Genomic DNA, 24,162 nt, shown 5'->3' on the forward strand with positions numbered 1-24,162 from the left:
ACTCTCGAGATAAATTTGTACACCTGTAAAATCTGATAACCACTGTTCTAAGAAGTAAGTTGGTCTCTCCAGAGTCTTTCTAGAAGTAGTCTTCCTCTGACGTTAGCAAGGCAGTACAGTCTCAGTGAATTTACTAAACATTCTAGCTGTGCATGGGAGCTCAGACTTCTGAATCTTACTGAGGTTTCCTCATGAACTGCCTGGTTGGTGTTCATGACCTTCACAAGCAGGGGCCTAGACCAATTCCAATTCACTCAAAATTGCTGTAGGAGATGGAGGCCAGCTTTGGATTCTGTAAACTCTCTGGATTCTGTGCTGGGTTGAGGTCCCCCACACAAGTGATAGAAGTATGAAGACCTAGACCAGACCTCGGAGCCCTGGGAGCTGGACTGAACAGAGCTGTTAGTGGAGAGGTCGGAGATCCCTGTGCCTGCAGAGTAACCAGGGTCTCGGTCTGTGGCATAGGATTTCTTTATTACCTATACTAAGAGGGTGGCCAGAGGAAGGAGCGGGCAGTAGAATTATTTGTACATTTTTCAGCTACACGTGTTTTTTATATTTCCTCCTTATCATAAAGATAGAAAATTGTGTTTATATCCAGCATGGCAAATAAAATATTTTGCTATAACTCCATTCCTATAGCTAGTCATCATCAGAATCCTGGAATGTAAATATTCTCATACCAATATGTAACAATACTTTGCATGCTTTGACACGGGCATCTTTTCATGATATTTTATTTATGTATCAAAGGGCTTGGTTTACAGCAGGAAATTGAAACTAGTGGCCATGATTTTTATCTTCCAGGAGTCTTAACTTCTCTTTTATATTCACTCTCTTTATTTATCTCTGTCTTTAATTTTTTTATGTCAAAATTTATCCAGTATTTCTTCCGGGCTTCTTCCATCAGAATTTGGACTAATATTTTTAGGCATGCATGATGTATTTTAAATGTTTGAAAGCATTTAGATGGGGAATGTGTATTCTACTTGGTCACAAAGCCCATTACACTCTCTTCATACTGACTAGACAGACTCCTTGACATCACCTAGCACATATTTTCGTTTGAATTTTAGACCCCAGTCTACAAAGGTAGACAAATACTGTTTTCTAAAAATTCACTTAGTCATTTGAAAATTGGATTCTTTTAGTATGTATGTTTAAGTGTGTGTGTGTGTGTGTGTGTGTGTGTACAAAAAAAATGTGTATATCTACTTACGAGCTGCATACTGGATGTGTGCAGTATTATGAGTTTTCCTACTGGTCCAGAAGACCTGCCTACAGCAGTACTGGGATTGGTGTTGTCTGCTGTAAACTCTTGTCTTAGAGAGGAAGGTGATATAGGCATAATCACAAGGATCAAGTAGCCCTGGGTTTTAGAATACACGGATTGGAGAGGACAGGTATCCTTGAGGTATTGTAGGGCTGTCTTTTTACGGAACGTCTACACTCTTCATTAACTTGGGCTGGCATTATCAACACCAAAAATCTTCTTTTAAAAACTGCTTGGGAAGTATTTTTGCAAAATAATTCTGTGATCTGTCCTAGTATCTTATGTAGTCTCTTTGGTTCCTTCTGACCCAATGAAAGGACGAAGGAACAAAGTTTGCCACCAGGAAAAATGCCAGTGGATTATAGGTGGTAGAAAACAGTTGGTTATTTCTCTGACCTACTGTAAGACCATCTTGTTTTAAACTATTTAAAGCAGTGCTCCTCTCAATATCAAGGAGTTTCAGAATCCCCTGAGAGGCATAAAGCTTTTCAGTCTGCAGGCCTTCCTCCCTCTTCCTCCCACCCTTTCCCTTTCACAGGCTACTGAGTGTTCACTATCTCCCATCCCCCACCCCAACACTGCCTGGAAACACTGAGCTAAGGTGTTAAAGCTTGGCAAGTTACATTACCCAGTGGTCTGACATAACTGATTGCCAGCAAACATTATGCACATTTTTAGTACAAAACGTTTCAATTTTTGCATGTTCCTGTTTATTTTGCATAAAGTTTGATCAGTTCAAATTAGTGATTGCTTGTCCCTAGCAGTGTTATAAGACTAAATTATCACTATGGCGAGTGCTGTGAATTGTGTAAGACTGATGAATCACAGACCTGTGACCCTGAAACAAATAATATAGGTTAATTTTTAAAAAAATAAATGTAAATTTACCATGTGATCCAATAATTCCACTCCTAGGTGGAAGAGAAATGAAATAATATGTCTGCATAAAGACTTTAAAACAAAAAACAAAACCAAAAAACCCCTCAATTATCATCCATATGATACCTTACTGTAAACTTGACTTTTACATCAATCAGTCAAGTAATTAATCATTGTATGGGATTTTAGCCATAAAGTGTCTATGTCACTAAGAAACATTGTACCCCCTTGCAGAATATTCAGAGATCCAAAAGGGAAGGTTAACTTCTTTTGGCTATTGAGTTTGAGGCTTCTGTTGCCTTCAAGAATCTTTTAATTATTGCAGTGATTGGTACTGAATTATTCCCAAATAATGTTCTTGTGGTGAGATAGGATTCCTAGCCTTGCAAATAAGAATTATTTCCTTCTTTTGTCCTTCTGACAGTCATATTTGTATACTTCTTCAGATATTTCCAAAGATTGAATGTGATGAACAGTGATGTACATATTTGCAATTAAAATCTTTGTACAATACCCCAATTGATTTCCAATTGAACTGGTGATAAACCGCATCTTCTCTGTGTATGTATAACTTCTCCACATTCTCCTATAGGTGAGCAAACTGAAGGCTTTGCTATTCAAAGTGGAGGGACAGTCAATGGCAAATAAGTAAAAGCTTAACAAAGAACATTCTAGCTAGTGCTGATAATCTGAAAATAATTCTAGAATCATCTGGGGGAGGGTTTAGGTCCAGTAGCATGTATGTATCTCGAGGATCCATATATTTAAAAATAAACAGAAAGAAACCAACCATTTATTAATTTATCAAATAACTACTGTGTTAAGTAACTTACATAGGATTTCATTTCATCCTCTTAAGAGTTACAGATTTTGTGGGACACCTCCTGTCCCAGTCGGAAGACCACGTGACTCTTGATTTGGGATCATGAGTTTGAGCCCCACATTGGGTATAGGGATTACTAAAAAGAATAAATTTTAAAAATTTTTAAAGAGTTGCTTGCATATTTTGCAACTAGGTAAGAGGGTATGAGGACCTATTTATAAATGAGAAGACTAAGGCTCAGAGAGATTAATTTACCCTGGGTCACACAGATAGCAAGGTTTTATTTGATTCTAATGTTCTTTTCAGTAGGCTGGTCTTATAAAATCTTCCTCTCAGTAGTTTATACCTAGGAAGTTTAAATAACTGAGAGATGAATGTGTATCTAAATTCAAAAAAGCGCTAGAAATCGATATTGTGTTCTCTATTGTTATACTCAATATCTTAATACGGTTGGAATTCTCTGATGGCTGAGGTTTCCTGCTTGTGTGAAAGAGAGTATTGTACACTGGAATTAAAAAATAATAGTTTTGTTGACAGGGTTTCTTTAGATGTTTAAGTAGGCAACAGAGAAGGGATAACTTAGCCATTTTTGAATATGAAATTTTTAAATGGCAGATTAGAATATAACTGAGAAGTCCCTTCTCATGGAGGAAATACAGAACTTTTTACTTAGGCAAGCAGCAATGTTCATCAACTCAAATGATCAATTTACATCAGTTTCAAAAGAATCTTACTTTAAAATCCATTCTTGTATTTCATGGCATTTTTTTTTTCCTAGGGCAGAGTCGGAAAATGCAGTGAAAGGCACTGTTATTACTATTCCTGTTTTATAGACAAGGCAACTGAGTGCAGAGCAGTTAAGGAATTTGCTCAAATTCACACAACTGATAGCAGAGCTGGCATTGCAACTCAGGAGTTTGCCTACAGAGCCATTCTCCTAACCACTAAACAAAACCACCTCTTTAATATTGGAAAAGATTAAACTTGCCGTCTGCAGACATTTGTGAATTTGTTTTGCTTATACGGTTTCTGGAATGCCATTTGTTGTCAAGTTACATTTTCATTTTGGTCATTTGAAAATCAGCTAGGACAAGGCGACTTTGTTACAATTCTTATTTTGAAGGCTTCTTATTAAGAACATGCATCAGTGGGAAGCTTGATGGTCCATAACAGGCCCATATCTCAGTTCCCACATGACTGGTTCTTCATAAACTCCCTCTCGTTTCCTGTTAGAGTCTGTCATCCTTGTAGAGATTGAGGTTGGAAGTTGGTTTTATAGCACAAGGACTTAGCAGAAGTTCTCATGTCCCCTCACTCTCCACTAGGTCTACAGCGAAGGAATGAACTTGGAAACCCAATGGAAGCCAAGCTGAAAGGCTCTGAGACAATTGTTCAGCAGAGCTTAGAGTATTTTTTTATATATAATAATCACCCCATCAGTAATCATATATGCATTAATGACCACATAATCTTTTAGGATTTGTAAAACAAATCTGTGCTCCTGCTACCAAGATTCCTGTTCCCATATTGCATGGAATGTAGATCTAGAACATAGATTGAATCCAAAGAAAATTTCATAATGTCAAATAATAGTACCCTTTTTTCCTTAAGAAAGGTAAATAACATTTGTGCTTAACTTCTCAAGGCAGTGGTCACCACAGAACATGCTTCTACCATGGTGAGACTGAAGAACTAGAAACTTTTGAGGCTATTGGTATTAACATAATTTTTAAAAAATCAGTGATTTGAATTGATTTACCTTGTGCTAGGAGCCAAGCACTTTATAAACATACCCTCATTTAACCCTTACTGTTTTTATACCCATTTAACAAATTAAAAACTCATGTTTGGAAAAGTTGAGCAGCTTGCCGAAGTTACACAGCTGGAATTAGACGCCAGGTGTGTGGGACTCCAGAGGCTAAACGCCCCTATTTCCCATTTGAACATCTCTCATTGGGTACATTATTTAATAAGCTTCACGTCATTACAGCATAGAATATCAGCATTGCTGAAGTATAGATTTCTCAAGCCTGATGGCTTACTGATGAGGGAACCGTGTTCCACAGGGGTTAAAACTCAAGGTCACACAGCTTGACAAGAGTAGTCAGTTTTCCTCATTGTTATTACGGATCTTGTATTATGCTGAAATTGCTTGACTCGCGGTTTTATGAAAATCCTGCCCAGACTACCTTTCCTAGGGTGGGATAAGAAGAAGAAAATGGGGGGGGGGGGGGCCTGGGTGGCTCAGTGGGTTATGGTCAGGTCAGGATCTCAGGGTCCTGGGATCCAGCATCACATGGGGCTCCCTGCTCAGCAGGGAGCCTACTTCCCACCCCTCCCCCACCCTGCCTGCCTCTCTGCTTACTTGTGATCTCTCTCTCTCTCTCTGTCAAATAAATAAATAAAATCTTAAAAAAAAAAAAAAGAAGAAGAAGAAGAAGAAACTGGGCTGTCTTTTCCAGGTCTAACCTCTCTGCTTTATCTTGGGCAAAGTCAGACACAGTTGGAATTATTTCATGCATCAAGAAAAGCAGCCAGGATCCCTAGAAGCATGAACACATCTTCAGAAAAAAAAAACACCTTTCTACTACTTTTCGATGGCTGAACAGGGCTCTATGGTTTGCCCTTTCCTTTGCTCACAAAATAATTATCATTACAAAAAACAAAACAAAACAAAACACACTGGAAAACTGGAATGTGCAAAGGAGTGAAAATTGCCTTGTACCGGAAGTTCAACTTCATGCATTTTGTGGATTTTTTTTTCCAGCTGCTTGGGGTGGCCCAGTGTCAGAGTTTATATTCAGACGCTCACAGGGTGTGGCCAAAACTTCTGTAATTTCTGGCCTGGATTTAGCTCAGGGATGAGCCCTGGCTGTTGCGGTGCCAGGCAACGTGTGGATATTTATTTTGAGGTTTGCCCACATGTTGCATCAGAGGCCAAAACTTTATGTGCTCTCCACTTCCCAGAGCAAGAGGAGCTGAGACTTCTATTTTTATCTTAAGTGTATGTGTCCCTTTTAATATATTTCACAAACGTTGAGATGGAATCCCCTGTTTCCCGCAGGTGGTGTTCAGGCTGCCTCCTTTTGCACCACTTTCCTTCATTTCGTCTGCTACACTTAGGACTGAGTATCTCTTCCCAACTCTGAGTCTTGCTCAAGCTGTTTTGCTTGCCTGGGATGACTGTCCTGTCTCGGCCTCTTTCTCTCTCTTTTTTAAAAAAATTTTTTTTAAGATTTTATTCATTTATTTGACAGAGAGAGAGATCACAAGTAGGCAGAGAGGCAGGCAGAGAGAGAGGGGAAAGCCCCTCCCAATGCGGGGCTCGATCCCAGGCCCCTGGGTTCATGACCTAAGCGGAAGGCAGATGCTTTAACCCACTGAACCACCCAGGCACCTCACTCTCTCTTTTTTAAAAAAGTCCAAATATTTTAATTTTTGGACAAAGGGGAGTCCACTCGTTATAGCAAAGTTCATGGGCATCACTGTCATATCCGTACTCAAATCCAAGCCCTGCTGCTTCTTAACTGTGAAATCTTTGATAAGTTACCTAACTTCTCTGAACCTTAGTTTTGTCATTTATAAAATGCAGATAATAAGGTTACCTCCTAGGATTTCTTGAAGATAGCTGAAATCAGATACGGAAAACACCTGTCTCCCTTTCTGGAACATGGGAGATTCTGTGGTCCCCACCTACCTGTTGATGACACTACAGTAAATAATAGTTTCATTCTCTCCTGTGAAGGCTTTCCTAACCATCTTCCAACACCTGTCTCAGAAGTGCTCTCCCTCTTCTTATCTCTTGTAATATCACATACTTAAGATCTTATCACAGTCAACCTTATTATCTCCGTTATGTCGAGGCTGGGGTGTAAATCGGTGTCTTAAGTAGGTCTTCTGGCGCAAAGTAGATCTGCCTGTTCTCCCCCAAAGAGGGCTCCACTTCATTCCTAGATGAGTCATTGCTTACCTGTCATTGGAATCATGTTTTGTGAAATGATTACACACCCTCTTTGTTAGGTGACTGCATTGGAAGCCTCCTTAGGAACATCATTATTATGCTAAATAATTAAAGGCTTTGGAAGAATGTATGTCATGGTGTGACAGCATGCAAACAATAGACAAACTTAAACCTCGGAATATTCACTTCCTGAAGTGAATAATTGGTCGTTACAGAAAGAAAAACGTAAACCTGCATCCATGAATGGTGTCTTTGAAGAATGTCCATGTTTTCTCAGAAACCCCTCTTCTGCCCATTGTTTGCTCCAGGTGTTGTGCAGGAAGTGGCTTAGGGATGTTTTTGTGTCTCTATGTGCTTTTTATTTATTTTTTTATTTTTTAAAGATTTTACTTATTTGACAGAGAGAGAGTACAAGTAGGCAAAATGGCAGAGGGAGAGGGGGAATCAGGCTCCCTGCTGAGCAGAGACCCCCCCCCCCGAAGCGGGGCTCGATGTGGGGCTTGATCCCAGGACCCTGAGATCATGACCTGAGCTGAAGACAGAGGCTTAGCCCACTGAGCCACCCAGGAACCCCTCTATATGTGCTTTTTAAACTTGTGCAACTCCCTTTGGAAAACAGTGGTGATGGAAATGACTAGCTGTTTAAATTATGTTTTTCTAATCAGTTTTCTGACTTGTGCTTTGAATAAAATTTCTGATGATTGAGAAAAACTTATGCAAGATTGATTTTGAGCCATCAGATAATACTCTTTGTGTTTACTCATGCACAAATTCATAATATATTTAACAAATACTTGCTAGGCAACTGCCGTTGCCAGGCTCTGGGGATGTGCAGCAACTGAGACAGGCATGGCTCTTGACCTCGTGGAGTTCACATTCAGGTCTGTCTTATAAGTTCTGTGAGGAAAGAACTTCCGTATTAAAAAAAATCTATCATTGTCTTTCTTTTGTTATTTTGAGATGTGTTATTAAATAAGCGTATTATGTCTGGTTTAGTAACAAATGATTTGGTTTTCTCAAGTACATCTAGCAGAAGCAGTTTTAAAAGTTAAAAATCATTTAATTTAGAAAATGTTTAGTATCTATTTTGTATTTTGTCCAAATTGCCCTAATATTTGGTGTCTAACTTGACCCTCACGATAACTCTGTAGGGTACATGGTATTCCCATTATGGGAAACCAGATGCTTAGGTTTAGTGGGATTGCTTGTGGAATCAGGGTCACTGAGAAGCCAGAAGACTGAAACTTAAGTTTTCCAATGTATTAACTATGTTCCTGATTCTAGCTTTAAAAAAAAAAAAAAAAAAAGAGGCTATTAAATAGTATCTTTTGGGCTCCAGGGTGACTCAGTCAGCTATGTCCTGCTCTTGATTTTGACTCAGGTCATGACCTAAGGGTCCTGAGATTGAGCCTCCTGTTGGGCTCAGCAGAGAATTGGCTTGATATTCTTCCCTTCTGCTTCTCCCTGGTGCATGCTGAAGTTCACTCTCTTTCTCTCAAGTAAATCTTTGAAAACAAAACCAGTATCTTTGTTCAAATGAGACTTTAATTGATGAGTAGAAAACAGAAACAAAGGTTAAAATCAACCGTGTTTTTTTTAAAGTTGTATTTAAGTAACCTCTACCTCCAGCGTGGGGCTCAAACTCATAACCTGAGATCAAGAGTTGCGTGATCTTCTGACTGAGCCAGCCAGGTGCCCCTCAACAGTGACTTTTTAGCTCCTCTCTGCTACTATGTACTCAGCACTGTGGTAGACACTGTGGGGAGCAGAAATGACCGCTGTCTCATGATTTTAGCTTCACTGATAACAAGTGACATATGCTTAGAAGTGAGCTCAGGAACCTCCTCTAACACAGCATGTGACTAAGCGTCCAAATGAGAAGTACAAACATATATAGGGGTTGAGAAAGTAATGTGAGCTAAAGCAGATTCTTGTGTTGTATCTTGAGCTCAGTCTTTGAGGGTATGGACATGTGGAGTCAAGCAGGGAAAAGCCTTCCTAGGCAGTGGCAATAGCAAGATGAGAGGCCCAGAGAAGGAAGGGAGCGTGATGGTGGTAGTAATACTAACTAGCGTTTGCCCATTGCTTACCGCTTGCCAAACAATGTTATTACCAGTTCATGTACATTAACTTGCTTATTCTTAACCCATATGGGGTGAGAATTATTACTATTCCCCTATCACAGATGAGGACACCGAGGCACAGTAACTTACTTGAGGTTGCACATGAATTCACAGTCAGCTGAAATTCCACCAGGCGTTCTCGAGCCCAGAGCCCCCCTCATGCTCTTAAGCAGTGAGTTATGCTGCCTGTGAGACAGGAAGGACACTGTCCTAGCTGGAGGGAAGGCGTGGCATGGGTCACAGTGAGAGAACTAGTGGAGTAAGCAGGCCAAATTAAGAGTCTGAAGTTCAGGTCAAAGACATTGGACTTTATCTCAGATATAGTGCGAAGCTGTTGAGAGCTTCCTATTTCATCACAGTGAGAATATGGTACACATTTTTTTTTTTTTTTTTCAGATAAAGTAGGCAGCCACAGAAAGAGATGGAAGCTAGAGAATGGGGTAGGTCAGGGGGTAGGAGAACAAGGCATGGAAACTATTAGAGGGCCTTGATGGAATCCGGGTGTGGGAGGTATGTGACCAGAGCAGGAGTGTGGGTGGCAGTAGAAGTGACAAGGACAGAATGGTGATGAGGACTGGAAGCAGCCCTGGGCCTGACCCCAGGTGATTCAGGGCCAGATGCCTTCCCTGCATTAGGTCATGTGGCCCTTACAGCAACACCAGATGCAGGTGGTTTTACTCCCATTTTAGAGCTGCGGGAATGGAGGCCACAGGAGGTTAACGTGGGTTAATAAGTGCTGGAGCAGGGAGTTAAACCCACAGCGGTCTTTCTCGACGTCCTCATTTTCGGGCTAAATAAAGTAGTTTGGTGATAAAGTAGGGCTGCTTGAAAAGAATAGAAAATTGTTCACATAATGAGTGGTAAAGTCCTGGGAAGAATCAGCTTTCTGAGGGAGCAACAGTGTGAGAGAAGGCAGAGGGCCCATGACTGAGGTTGAAATAGAAGAATGGAGGAATCAGAAGGGGCTTCCAGAAGGAAGCGGATTCAGAGGGTGGGAGAGAGCACGGAGTTGCTCTGGCACAGCAACCACGAGGGAGAGGATGGTCAGGGATTGAAAAGGGAACCGTCAACCCGTCGGCGGTTGGAAGAGGCATGTGCGGACATGTGGCAGGTGTTCTGGGAAGGCTCCATAGCAGAGGCGGCCGGATGTGGGAAGGGTGATTCGTACTGTGGGTGGGAGGACCTGGGGATGGTGCCTGTGCGGGGCGGGGACAGGAAGATGGGTTGGGCTCAGGAGCACTCGCTGACTCATCTGCTGGCGGGCTGGCTGGTTGTCCCACAGAGCAAGGTGAGGTCGAAGGACAGGAGGGAAGGTAAGGCACACTCCCTCCCTCAAGCCAGCTGGCAGCACTGGCAGAGAACTGAGACTTCCGGCACCCCCAGGCAAGGGAGTGGACTCTGTTTTTGTGGTAGGTAGCTGAGGAGCTGAGGAAGTAATTTTTTTTCCATCAGCCAGGTTCAATGGCAGCAGAATGGATGAGCAAATCCTCAAGGACCCAGACCCTCCTAAGAGATCCTTTAACTGGTCCAGTCGGGCCCATTCAGCAGGGCGTGTGGGTGAGCTCAACCTCCTGTGGTCACATCCAGCACCACACGGTGGTTGAGCTCGGTCCTCACTAGACACCCTTCAGAATCAAGGCTAAGCCATGGACAGAATGGTGCCATGGGTAAGAGTGGGGTTGGCCGATGAGTGTACCCGACATCTGTTCTTCCCAAGGGGCGCCCTCTAGGGGAGGAGCAGTTCCTGCGGCAGTGACGCGGTTGCCTGACCCTAGAAGGTGCTGGAATGGACTCGGAAGATGCCCATGGGGACTGCTGGCAGTGGTTGTAATGCCGGAGGCTCTGATGCTGGGGCTGGGAGCTAGCGAGATATACCTGAAAGGAAGGGTACATAGGGCCGGGGTAGTTTGCAAAGAGAAACACACCAACCAGCAGCACGTGTGTGAATGAAATAGGGAGCCGTGAGGGAGGTGTGCTCCGGGAAGGGGACGGCTGGCTGGCTGGCAGGCTGGCACTGCTGTTCTGCGTTGGGAGCTGGGGAGGGATTGGAGCACAGGGTCTTTGGAAGCAAGAGAAAGGATTCCTGTATGATGCAGTGGGCGGCAGGAGCCCCCACTGTTTCTAATTTGGATGTGGGTACGAGCACTATACAGGAAGATTAATCTGTCTGGAATGGCTAAGAGAGCTGAAAGGTTGGACTTCACGAGACTTTTGCAAAATGTATGTGAAAAAAGGGAAGCCGTTTCTTTTTTGTTTGATTGGTTAAAGTTTTTATTTAAATTCCGGTTAGTTAATACGTAGTGTAATTTTGGTTTCAGGAGTAGGATTTAGTGATTCATCACTTCAGTGTAACAGGTGGTGCTCATCACAAGTGCCTCCTTAAAACCTGTCACCTGTTTAATCCATCCCCCCAGCTCCCCTCTAGCAACTCTCAGTTCTCTGTAGTTAGGAGTCTGTTTTATGGTTTGCCTTTTTCTCTTTCTTTCTTTCTTTTTTTTTTTTGCCCCTTTTATTCATCCATGTCCCTTCTTAAATTCTGCATATGGGTGTAGTCATGTCTTTCTCTGACTTAGTTCTCTTGTGGAGACCTCTAGTTGCATCTACATCATTGCAAATGGCAAGGTTTCATTCTTCTGATGGCTGAGTAATATTCCATTGTGTATAAAAAAAAAAAACCATTCCATTGTGTATATATACACCACATCGTTATCCATTCATCAGTTGATGGACATTTGGAAGGAAAGGAGTTTCTATTTTCCAAGGGTCTTAAAAGCATACCATCTTCTCCTCCTATCTGTAATCATTTACTGGAGTAAATGTCCAAATTTCTCACTGTCACAACTAAACAAATTTAAAGAGATTGTGTTGAGTAATGTCATATTGATTAAGCACAGGATTAAATACTCTTTTCTAGGTTTCATTTGCTCTCTCTTAACAGCATTGGTTTATTTTAATGCAAGTCGACAGCACAGGAAGCTTGGTTGAGGTGGACCTGAAGCTTAGAACTCAGACAGTGGCTTTGTTCCATGGGATTCTTTTCCAGCTTCTGTTAGAGCACTTCGTTTGTAACCTAAAGCAGCTGCGGGTTATCTTTCCGGACTCTGAACCCTTTGGAAGCAGAGCTTGTGTCCTCTTCATTGGGTATACTCAGCCCCCAGCTCATTGCTTTTAAAATCACAATTGTTGAAAGGGTGGGTAGAGTCTGATTATAATGTATTTTTTCCCTGTTCTTTGTTACCCTGATAGCTACTTTGATTTGAGTTTGTAATTGACTAATAACACTCTGGATATGAAGAGAATTTCTTGGGTCATTGGGGAGGGAGACACTGTTACAGCTACACTTCACTCTCATGGACAGCGCTAATCCTACAGAAGTATTTTGGTATGGGTCAGCACTGATGGTTGTGCTTTAAAATTGCCCCTTGATATTAACTGGACTGCCTATGCAGTGGGTCCTACAGCAGAGAATCAGTGAGGTAGAAGTCAGGTGGCCTAGGTCCCAGTCCAGGCACACCCAGTTCAGGGCATTCCCCACCCCTTCTCCCTTCTCCCCACCAACCCCCAGCCTTTGCCTGGGTGATGTGATGCCCCCTCATCCTTTAATCTCCACATCACATCCTCGGCATCACCTGTCCCGACTGTGTCATGAACTAACTCTGGTTGCCAGGTCTCTGTTTGCATGGGCGTCTGTGATTTTCCTTTATTGCGCTTACACGAGTAATTATTGCAGTGATTATTCTATGAATGGCCTCTCTGATGAGGCTGAAAGTTCCACAGTGGCGGGAACATGTCTAGCAATTTCACCACTGTGTTACTGTCCCCTGACATAGTACCTGGCACAGACCATGTGCTGGATAAGTAAATACTTGTGGAGCTGGTGAACTGTGGAAAATGTGACAGGGCATTTAACCTCTATGAGAGACCACGCTCTCCAGCTGTTTAGAAACCCATCAAAGGTTTATCTTGTAAAGTTCTTCCATTCAAAGCTTTGTGGATAGACTTCAAAAAATTTAACTATCAGTTATTCACACCAATGTTTAGATACTCAAATAGTACAGAAGATTTAAAATGAAAATATATTCAGTCCCTCACTAGAGATAACAAATAGTAAAAATGCACTGTCTTTGTAAATAGAATAAAATGGAACACACCGCGGTTCGCCGGGAATTGAATGGGTTCGCAACAGGGTGGGATTATTTTCCTTACTTTCCGATCCCGATCCCATGAAGTAGCTTTCCTTTCAGTTCAGAGCATTTAGTGGCTTTGTGATGGGCTAGAACTTCCACATTGGGATCTGTGCTGAGAACAGGTGTGGCCAAGGCCTTCAGCTGCATTCCCATGATTATCTCTCCACGCTTATTGATGGCTACCCATGTCGATTTTACTGTTCTCAGGTCGGGGGAGAGGGGCCTTTGAAAGTCTGTAGGCTTTGAGGATCATATCCAGCTGTTGCTTAATAATGTAGTGAGGCAAATTGGAAACTCCAAGACCAAGTGACTTCAGGAATTTTTTGTTGTTGTTTTGTTTGTTTTCTTTTTTTTTTTTTTTAAGATTTTATTTTATGTATTTATTTGACAGACTGAGATCATAAGTAGGCAGAGAGGCAGGCGGAGAGAGAGGAAGGGAAGCAGGCTCCCTGCTCAGCAGAGAGCCTGACGCGGGGCTCAATCCTAGGACCCTGAGACCATGACCAGAGCCGAAGGCAGAGGCTTTAACCCATTGAGCCACCCAGATGCCCCGACTATAGGAATGTTTTAATAAACCTAGAGATTTAGAAATAATATTTTAGAAATAATATTAAATAATATTTAGAAATAATATAAATAAATGCACTTTTTAAAAAAGATTTATTTATTTTAGAGAGGGAGGAGGGGCAGAAGGAGAGAATCTCAAGCAGACTCCCTGCTGAGCTCAGAGCCTGACCTCCCACACCCCCTATGTGGGGGGAGGTGCTGATCTCACCACCCATGAAATCATGACCCTGAGATCATGACCTGAGCTGAAACCAAGAGTCAGAGGCCTAACCATCTGAGCCACCCAGGCGCCCCTAAAAAGCACTTTTATGTAGAGTGTTTGGTCTTCGTTTTTATATGATTGAAGGAAATCATTGAAGGAACGGGTTGTAGCAAATGGGTGTGTTAATTCTCACAAATAAAAACATCTCAAGGAAAAATGAATACCCATATATTTGTCCATTAATTTGATGGGAAAATTCACCTTGGTACATCTCGCTTTTTATCCCAAAGAGAATGTGAGAGAGACAGCACCATGCCTGCAACAATGACCAGGTTTGGTATATTGTGGAGTGAGCGGGTGCCCAGTTGGTGCCTAAGGGTGCTTGGGAATAAAGTTCATATGGTTTGTTTGAAATATCAATATACCAGGGCACCTGGGTGGCTCAGTTGGGTGTCTGACTTTGGCTGGGGTCTTGATCCCAGAGTCCTGGGATTGAACCCCACATTGGAAGCCTGCTTCTCCCTCCCCTCCCTGCTCGCTCACGCTCTCTCTCGCTGTCTCTGTTGCTTTCTCTCTCTCAAATAAAGTCTTGGGGAAAAAATCAGTATAATAAAACTTTGGGCTTTTCATCTGTAAATTGTGGTAATTTACTAATAGCACCAACATGTTCTACATTCAGTAGATCTGTGGGGAAGGTGATTTTGTTCCCGGGCCAGGAGCTGTAGTAGGTCCATACAGTCCCCTGAGCGGGTGATCTCAGGGATCTAGGGGGCCAGCCAGGTTGGGCTTATCCTGTCCAGGGACTGAGCTTCTGAAATGGCTCTGGGCCAGACTTCAGAAACAGGCTCTGAGTATTACTGGCAGGTCCGCAGCTGTTTACCGACAGCTGGTTACTTAAGAAGGCAACTTCTGCCAGATGGAATCCCTAAGCTTTAAAACCTAACAGACTTAAATATTAAGGAGGTTTTAAATGAGCCTAGGCTGGAATTCCCCAAAGGTAGTGATGGATTTATTATTAACCAGGGTAATGCAAGTTGCTGTCTAGGATGGTGTTCCATACCATGCAAGCGCCCATATGCATAACCCGCTGCTCGGTTGATTAGATTGCAGGGACTAGTTCCACCGCCCCCGTGCACACTAGGAATGGTGTATCATGAAACTTCAATTACTGTTCATCACCTCTTGCCATCCAGGAGGAGCCTGCATGAGATCCATAATAGAGCAGCATCCCCCTTTGCAACCCCACTCCCACTTTCTCCTCCTTACGTGACACTGAAAGGACAATTCGGATCCTCCTCAGTCTGTTTTCCAGCCCTACATCCTGCTCTTCTGTCTTGTATAATATCTTGGGAATAATGCATTAGTAATTTAAGAAGCACCTACAGATATGCCAGATATTTTATTATCTCAAATATGTATCTCAAATATATATCTCAAATATATATCTCAGATCTTGCAAAAGAGATGGTATTGGCCTCATTTTATATAGCTGGGAAACTAAGGCTGAAAGTCACGAAGATAGTAATTGGCAGAGCTTGTGTTTGAACAAAATGTTGTCAAGTTTTCAAGTCTCTGTTCTTTCAAAAAGTAATACAATAATCAAAATATTTACTGAGCATTTATGTACCAGGTAGTAAGAACCTTCCAAGATGGTTCTCTACTAAAGAAAATTGAGAAAGGGGAAACTATAAAGATCAGGAAATGGCCCAGGATTATTTAATAAGTAGTACACTCAAAATTTGAACCCATCTGATCTGGTTATAAAGGCTTTTGCCCACAGGCAGTATTACCTACTGGACTTGTATGGGAGTAGTCCTCTAGAAGAGGTAAAACCAAGGCAGAGTTAAGAACAAGTATGGTTAAGAGGAGCCGAAAGACAAAGTATTTGTAGGTGAACTAGAATCACACTTTCTGCTTCTTTACTTTCTAGGCGTCAACTTCTTCCGCCTCCACCAGCAAGTCGTCCAGTATGAATCCCACAGAAGCCAAGGTATGAAGAGTCTTCGTGGGTGTGCTGGGGTGAATGCTGCCCTTAAGTGATTATTTTGTAAAGCAAAATGCATGTAGACTAACAAATGAGTTCTGTGTCCGAACAAGCTTAAGTTACAGAAGGAAACATTTTCTTCATGATTAGAGGGGTCTTTGGAAACCCACCTAGGCTTTTGATATTTGCTTCAAATGTCCTCTGTCTACTCCTATGTTGTTTCAGAGTATCTAGAAAAGACATTTTCTAGATCTAGAAAATGGGTCATCTATTCTAGATCATCCAGAGATATTTTTTTTCCTGGTTCTAGACTTGATGGAGTTTTTAAATTATTAGAGGATCTAAGTGCATTTCTGTGGATCTAGTGAAGAATATGAATTCTTCTTAATAAGATGGTTTTGTTATTCTGACCATTTAAAATGAAATGTAAGAAAAAGTTTACACTGAGTTTACACTAAGCGACGAGTGACACATAGATGCTGTTATTTTGAATGCTTAAGTTTCCTTGTGAAATTTCAGTCATGCAGGACATCATCTTACTGGTAAACCTTTGAGATCTATTTGAGATTTATTCTAAAAATTATTTCTTGGCATTTGAGAAGAAACAATAAAAGAATGTGATCCAGTGTTGTGGCCGCATAGAATAAACCTAGTTCTGCAGAGGAAGCTGCCTCAACCTTCCACCTTCATCAGCTTGTCTCAGGCTGTTTCTTGAGATTATTCTGGGTTGGAGAATTAAAGCAGGGATGTTATCAAGATGCTCTCATCTAATTTTTATGAGCCATTATTCTTGGGTGTTTTAAGAGCTAATCTACTCTGTTACTTAGTTGCCCTTGTTTAAAATCACTGACATGATTTTTCGGTCTTACTGCTTTGCTATCCTGGTAGGATCCTATGCCTTAAGTTGGTACTGGCACTATAATTTCGTGCTGTCGAGAGATCCTCAGGTCTCACGTTGAACTGTTTTTAAAGGATATTGCCAATATCTTGAAATACACTATTCAATCTCTTCTGTTATCTAGCATTCATTTTGATTTAAAGTTTTTAGTCTAAAATTGTTATTTAGTATTTTACCTGAATTTTTTGTTTTCCGAGTATACATGACCTGATCCTTAATTTATCTGTTCATTGTCACTACTTTCTTAGACCAAGGTTAATCTTAAGATATTTTTAAAAATCTGATCTCAGTCTTAAGACTATAGGAGAAACATCAGCCAAAATCAAATTATCATTGACTCAGAGTCCATGAAAAGTACAAAAAGGAGAGCCACAAATCTAGGATTTCCTCTTTATTATTGTAGTTCTCATTTGACCCATTGCTTGGCCCTGCTTTTTTGTCCCTGACTCTGCCCAAGGACCAATGCTTATTTCAAGTGTGTCCTATTGCCTAGAGCAAGTGTCCACAGACCCTTCAACTATTGCTAAGCATTAATCATGAGAACTCCTGGCAGTCCTGCAGAAGAGGGAGAAGAAAGTGGGAGGAAAGAGAGAGGGACAAATCTAAGATCTTGAGGATGAAATATCACCAGTGGCCACCCCGGGACCACCTTTGACATCAGCTGTCTTTTTTGGGGTGGATCTCACTCACACTGTTCTCATTAATTAGATTCATGTGCTTCTGATGTATGGGTCATAACATTCACACTAGCCTTCTCTTGAAGATTTTTGTAAACTTGAACAGATTTCTTCAACTAGTTTCAGCTTTTATAGAAAAGATATTAATTCAAGATAATAACTTATACCAAATCTTGTCTTGTTCTACACCTTTCAAATAAAAGCCTACCTACCTCTGAAAGGCGGGTGATATGTCTAGAACTAAGTTCTGTCCCTCTTGCTCTGGCACATTAGAACTGGTGGTCACATTGCTGTGCTTAAGATGGAAGGTCTAGTCATTTCTACTCAGGGCACGATCCTTGTAAGACTAAACAGTAGGAGCCATGCAACCCCATGGCCTGGTTTGGGATCTCCTTTCCCACCAGCCGCTGTGTTTGGAAACTCTTCTTTGCTCTGGTTTCCCTATTGGTACAGTTTGGATAATAGCACCTGTTTCACAAGGCTGTGTAAGGAAACAAACACGTAAGCGTATTCGATAGGGCCTATCCCGCAGCAGGTGCCTAGCAGGAGCAGGCTAGTCCTGGGGAGACAAGGCAGCACAGTGACTGTGCCCACAAAACCCCAGCTCCTCCCTGGTAGTCCGTGGGGAATTATTTCACTTCTGTGGGCCTCATTTTCTCATCCACAAAGTGGGTAGATAATGTTGTTGATGATGATGGTGATGGTGATGATACTTGTCTCATAGAATTCTTACGAGGACTGAGTGAGTTGGCACATGTGAAGTTTAGAACAGTCCCTGATACTAAGAGGTAATCAGTAAACATTGGTTATCATTGTCATCACTACAATGTTAAGCCCCACTACCTTCAGCAAAAATAAGTTTAGGTAATGTATTAGCGACTCCTAGTAAAAATATTCTTTATTATAAGTTGCTTGCATGTGTGAGTGTGCATTTGTAATTGTTTTGTAGAGTTCTTCCATGCAAAATCTTGACTACCAAATTACATAGTAGAACCTATTAATAGATCCAAGCCACTACAATACCAGCTGGCTTATTTTCCTTCTTAATCATTTAATAAATTGCATTTGCATAAAATCAGAAAGCATAGTAGCAGATACAGAAACTAATTAACAAAATCCAGTTTGAAAGGATCCAAAATTTGAAATTTCTTTGAAAGGGTTCTGTGACTGTGAACTTTGTTTTCCCCTTCCCAAAACAATACATGTGTCGGTATAGTGAGGGTCCATTATGGGAGGAACGTTTGTCTCTTCATGGCTGAAGCTCATGGCATGGTAAATTAAGAAGCTATTTGTTGTTTTTGTTTTTGTTTTTAGATAATAGAATTAAAAATAGGAGTCCATGTTAATGCCACCAAATAGATAAAAGGGAATGAAATGGTGGGAAATACTGGGTCTAATTTTTAATCTTTTAATCTGAAAAGTTCAGAAATGTTTAATCCAGTTTTCATATCTTGCCTGTACTGAGAAATCATGTATATACTTAAGGAATCGTATTTTTTTATATAGATGACCTTTGGTTGGGTAAAACTGTGTAAAATATTCCAGTAGAGGGCCTAAGTCACAGCCAACTATTTTATTATTTTTTTTCCCCTTCAATAGAGAGCAAGTGCAAGCTGGGGGAGGGGCATTGGGAAAGGCAGAAAAAGAATCTCAAGCAGGCTCCATGCTCAGTGCAGAGCCTGATGCAGGGCTCGATCCCAGGACCCTGAGCTTATGACCTGAGTTGAAATCATGTGTCCGAAGCTCAACTGACTAAGCCAATATAGCAGCTCTGGGACTGAAGCAGTCCCAGAAATTTAGATTATATTGTGCAATAAAAACCAATGCACTAGTCACGGAATTGTAATAGCCTGTGGACAAAATTTCAGAAAACTTTTGACAGCACTTGTGACTATTGATTTGTTCGTAAACAAATGTTAGAGATACAGTTGGAAAAAAATGGCCCAAGCAGCCTTTCTAAGCACCTAGAGAAGGTGAAGGAAAGGGGTCAGAAGTTAGTTTTATTAAGGGCAATCTTGCAGATTCTTACCACGAAAATAGAGTAAATCCAAACTACAGTATTTGCTGGAGCCTTTAGAATTTCTGTGTGTGCAACTTCCCGGAGTTACATGCATGGGCATGGCGGAGATGCTGTAGCTGAGTGGAAGGGGACTTGAGAGAAACATACAGCCCAATGATACATGTGACCTATGCGATGGTCCGATAAAATAAAATCACACTTGGGGCTGTGCTCTTGTATTAGGCTATTCCAGTCAGCAAACAGATGGAGCGACAGCATTCTCCTGACAAGAAAAGACACAGAAAACAGGTGATGGGGTTCACGGTACTAGGGGACATGTATGTTTGCTAACGGCCACTTTGAGCGGCTCAGCACACACTAATAACGGCAGTTCCAGATCTCCCGTAACTCTCTCACCCGTCACAGACTTGCTGGTCGGCCTTCGTGACCCGTCGCTGATATTCCGGCACTAAAACTTAATGTCACTGCTTTCTAGCTCTTGGCTCTGTCACCATCCCATTGTTTCACGCAGGCAGCCAGAACCCCTGGTATTTCACTCAGAGATCGGTTGTTGCCTTTCAAGGATGAGGATTTGTATTTTATTTTGCTTATTTATGTATTAGCTATAATGTTCATGGTAATAAATGTTTACATACGTTTGATACACATAACAAAAGTAAGATGTAAACTGCTCTGAAGGGAAGAACAGGGTATCTGAGTGCGTTAGTGTTTATCTAAAGAGTTAAAATTCCAAGCAAAGTATAGTAAACTTCTAAAGTTTATATTTACATCAAAGCCATCTCCTCTGAGCTTTCTTAGTTGAAGAAAATCTATGGTAAACCTTGTAAACTAGGTCTGCTTTTCCTTTCTTCCTTAATTCATTTCCTCTCTTCCTTTCTGTATTTTGCTGAGTTTAGGCTGCAAAAACAGAAGCTGAAAAGAAGTCACAGTCAACGAAGGTAAGTGATTTAAGTCAACTAGTGAGTTATTTGGGTTCTTCGTAATAACAATGAAAATCCAATTTCCTCTGTTGGTGCTATTGAATGGGAAAAGGAATTTTTCTCAGCCAATTTGACCAATTTTGGATTACCTTTTTAAACATGATTATACAGAGCATAAGTAAATAATTATAATAAATATATATATTGTTAAAATGAATATTTTATACATGAAAACAGTATATTTCAGAAGGTGTTTTGTTCAAGATTTTTGTTATAGGTGAAGTAACTATTAAAAAACTGTAGGAGCAAAGAAGAAAGGACAAAGGGTAATGAGCGTCCAATTCCTCTAAAGATGGGACAGCAAGAGTAAATGTGTCTTTTGAACCGAGCACCTACATGATTTACAGATGAGTCTTTCCTAAGAGGCCTGTAGGTTTATCTGAACAGTCTTATCTCAGTTTGTGGAACTAGTTGTCAGTTTCTCAGGAGGCAGCTCTGACTTTCCCTTGGGAATGGCTTTCCTGACTCATGGCTGTCTAGACTGACAGCCAGTCTATATCCATGTAGAGATTGTCCCCAGGTGTCTGCAGGCAGGGCAAATGTTTCTCCTTCATGAGATGCTACATATTACTTCTTTTAAGCAAGTGTGCTTAAGCAAACACTCAGATAAGAATGCAAGTTTTCCTGTGGGAAAGAAAGCACAGAGATGTACTTTAAATGGAGGCAGAGGTGAGGTTATCTGGGTAGAAGGTAATGCTTATCTGATTTTATGTAGGACCTCTGGATTGCTCTTCCCCTCAGGATGATAATTCCATAGTCCACTGTAGAGGAGGAATTCAACAGCAAGCTGGACATTGTCCACTATTCCATATTTAAATGTTTTGACTGTTTATACAATCTCAAGAGAACCAGGTTTCTGGTGTTACCTCCTTCTCTTGTTGTAATACAGAAAAGAGTGTAAATCATTAAATTACAACGTTTATCTCCTATGAAGGCAGATTTTTAAAAGAACTTCTAGAGCGGGATTCCCTGTCAACAAATCCAGAGGTCTCAGTGCTTTGTGTTTAGACCTGCAGTTATCAAATGATCTATATGAATTATAAAACACAGCCAGTAAGTTAGAGTTACATACCTAGTTGAAAAATCTTTCTCAATGAAATACTAAATTTTTCATTACTCTTATCGTCATTATCAGACTGTTGGGAGGATAACTATTGACAGGTAGCCCATGTGTATTTCTCTAAGTGGCCCTTTCCCAAGAGGGGCAGAAGGGTCTAACTGGGATTTTTGTTCTTGAGCCTGTTTGGAAATAATAAAAGAAACACCTCCAATGTAATTGAGATTTTCTCTTTTGAAATTAACAGCCATCTGTAGTTCATGAGAAAAAAACCCAAGAAGTAAAGCCAAAGGAACACAAAGAGGTAAATGATCATCCTTGGGACTTGATAATTGGTGAAGCCTTTTTTTGTATGCGAGGAATGGAATTCTGAACTGTCATTTGCGTTTGTTTTTCTGACTCTAATGGCACCACCGTGTGGCAGTAATAGGATTTGCAGTTTACTAATGGAAGGAAGGATATATATTTCAAATTTTGTACTTAACGTAATCACATTTATGCCACATGAATTGAGATCAATGCAATTCAAAACTCCATAGAACACAACTGTTAGAAACAGTTGGCATCACACAGAGAAAAGCATTGGTATTTTTCATCTTGTTAACAGTGGTGTGTGTGTGTGTGTGTGTGTGTCCCTCTCTCTGTCTGTGTGTTTCAGCCAAAAAGCCTGCCCAAGCACGCATCAGATACAGAAAGTAAGCATGTTCATAAAGAACCAGTGTCCAAATCAAGTGAACAGCCGACATCCAAGAAATCTATAAACCCAAAGGTAAATAAGTTGGATTGCTAAGAAAACACTACCATCAACTAGTGAATAAGATGCAGGTCCTCCATCTACACGGACCTGTGTTGATGAATATATGGAGTTATGCTGAATGTACTCTGTATTGCAATGATTTGGGGCTATCATTTGGCTGGTTTTGCAAATAGCCTTGTGGAAACTTGGCCCTAAGAAGTACATCGGATGGGTTGTGGGGACGTTCAGTCCGGTCTCTACTGCCCAGCGGTGCCCAGTCATGACTGTAAGGCAGTAGGCTCTGGTTTCTCATAGATAGGAAGCACGGGAGTGCTCACCTCCTGGACCTTTCTCCTTAGGGTTATAAAGAGCACACACGATCTGCCTGATCTGCTCTTTACATGGGAATCTGAGAGAGGTGCTGAGAATTTTGTCATAGAAGAGATGAATTTATAGAGCCATAAATAGATTCCATATTTGCACAGCTCATGGAGGTCAGCTGTTAGAAGAATAAACATTTACAGGAAGAACTCTTTGATCAAGGGCTCTTGGAAGATGTCAAGTAGGCCTGCTTCACAGTGCACTTGAAAGAAGAGGGTCCATGTTTCTGGCCCACCAGCTGAATGCAGCCATTATGTGTTTTGTTCAAATCTATTTTGTTTGGCTTACAATATTATTATTTTTTTTTTGAAGATTTTATTTATTTATTTGACAGAGAGATCACAAGTAGGCAGAGAGGCAGGCAGAGAAAGAGGAAGCAGGCTCCCTGCTGAGCAGAGAGCCCGACACGGGGCTCAATCCCAGGACCCTGAGACCATGACCTGAGCCGAAGGCAGAGGCTTAACCCACTGAGCCACCCAGGTGCCCCAGCTTACAATATTATTAAAATCATTTTTAATAAGCTGCCAACAATTCAAGTCACAATGTTTCACATAAAACCAAATTGCCAGCTTCTCTTCAAAAATCAGGTTATATAGCAACAACTGACAGGAGCTTTATACCTGGTACCTGTGGTCCAGTTCATCTCAGTCCCTGCCTGGCCCGCTCGCCTCTCCCTGTGCCTGCATGGACTCTGTCGGCTGTAGAGTGCAGCCTCCCGCGGGGCCCAGTGCTGTGTCAAGTATGGTAGGAGCTGGTAACCCTCCCTCTGCCGGACATCTGTCCTGGTGAACTGGCTCAGTGCTCAGTAGAGATGCTTGCAATGTGTGGTCTTGAACATAGTCATTCAGAGATACTTAGTTCTGTTCATCTTTTTTCCCCACCTGTAGACTAAATCACAGGATGCGATTTCTGCCGGCGGGGAGCCGGTTGGTGGTGGTGTAGCTGCGGCATCCTCCACACCGGCGAAACAGGTGAGCGCACACGGGCGACAAGACTTACGCGGGCCTCGCCACAGGCGGGGTCTGCTCCTGGAGAAGCGCGTGCTCGCTCACGGCCCCTTCCAGCCTGGGCTTTACGTCTGCTTCTCAGGGACCGTTCTGGGTGGTGGTGCTACCACACTCAAATAACCAGTATTTGGGAAAACCAAACATTGCTTTTATGTGGAATTTAGTAAAGAAGGGGACCCATCTAAGGGACGTAGAATGAGTGGAATAGCACAACTGTTAGGAGAATTCATATATTCAAGAAATCTGTCTGGAACACCTGCGGTGGAGAAGACATGGTATTAGGACCAAGAGAAATTAAAATGTGAGGTGACCCAGATCCTGGTCTCAAGATTTATAGCTTTGAAATAAAGCACATAAAATTAGAATATTTGAACGAGCACTTCTTTCAGCTTTCACCAGGGACAGCA

General features: G+C 41.6%; 1 protein-coding gene across 9 annotated transcripts in view; it reads left to right on the plus strand.

Annotated features, from left to right (window-relative positions):
- The window catches only part of CAST (calpastatin), a 113,132-nt gene that overhangs the window by 46,482 nt on the left and 42,488 nt on the right, over positions 1 to 24,162 (plus strand). For all 9 annotated transcript variants that reach the window (XM_059418274.1, XM_059418272.1, XM_059418271.1 and 6 more), the window contains 5 exons: positions 15,946 to 16,005; positions 20,491 to 20,532; positions 21,879 to 21,935; positions 22,290 to 22,400; positions 23,636 to 23,719. In XM_059418274.1, coding sequence (XP_059274257.1) covers positions 15,946 to 16,005; positions 20,491 to 20,532; positions 21,879 to 21,935; positions 22,290 to 22,400; positions 23,636 to 23,719 — 354 coding nt within the window. The remainder of the gene's footprint in view (positions 1 to 15,945; positions 16,006 to 20,490; positions 20,533 to 21,878; positions 21,936 to 22,289; positions 22,401 to 23,635; positions 23,720 to 24,162) is intronic.

This window comes from Mustela nigripes, chromosome 12, assembly GCF_022355385.1.
Source record: "Mustela nigripes isolate SB6536 chromosome 12, MUSNIG.SB6536, whole genome shotgun sequence".
Classification (NCBI taxonomy): domain Eukaryota; kingdom Metazoa; phylum Chordata; class Mammalia; order Carnivora; family Mustelidae; genus Mustela; species Mustela nigripes.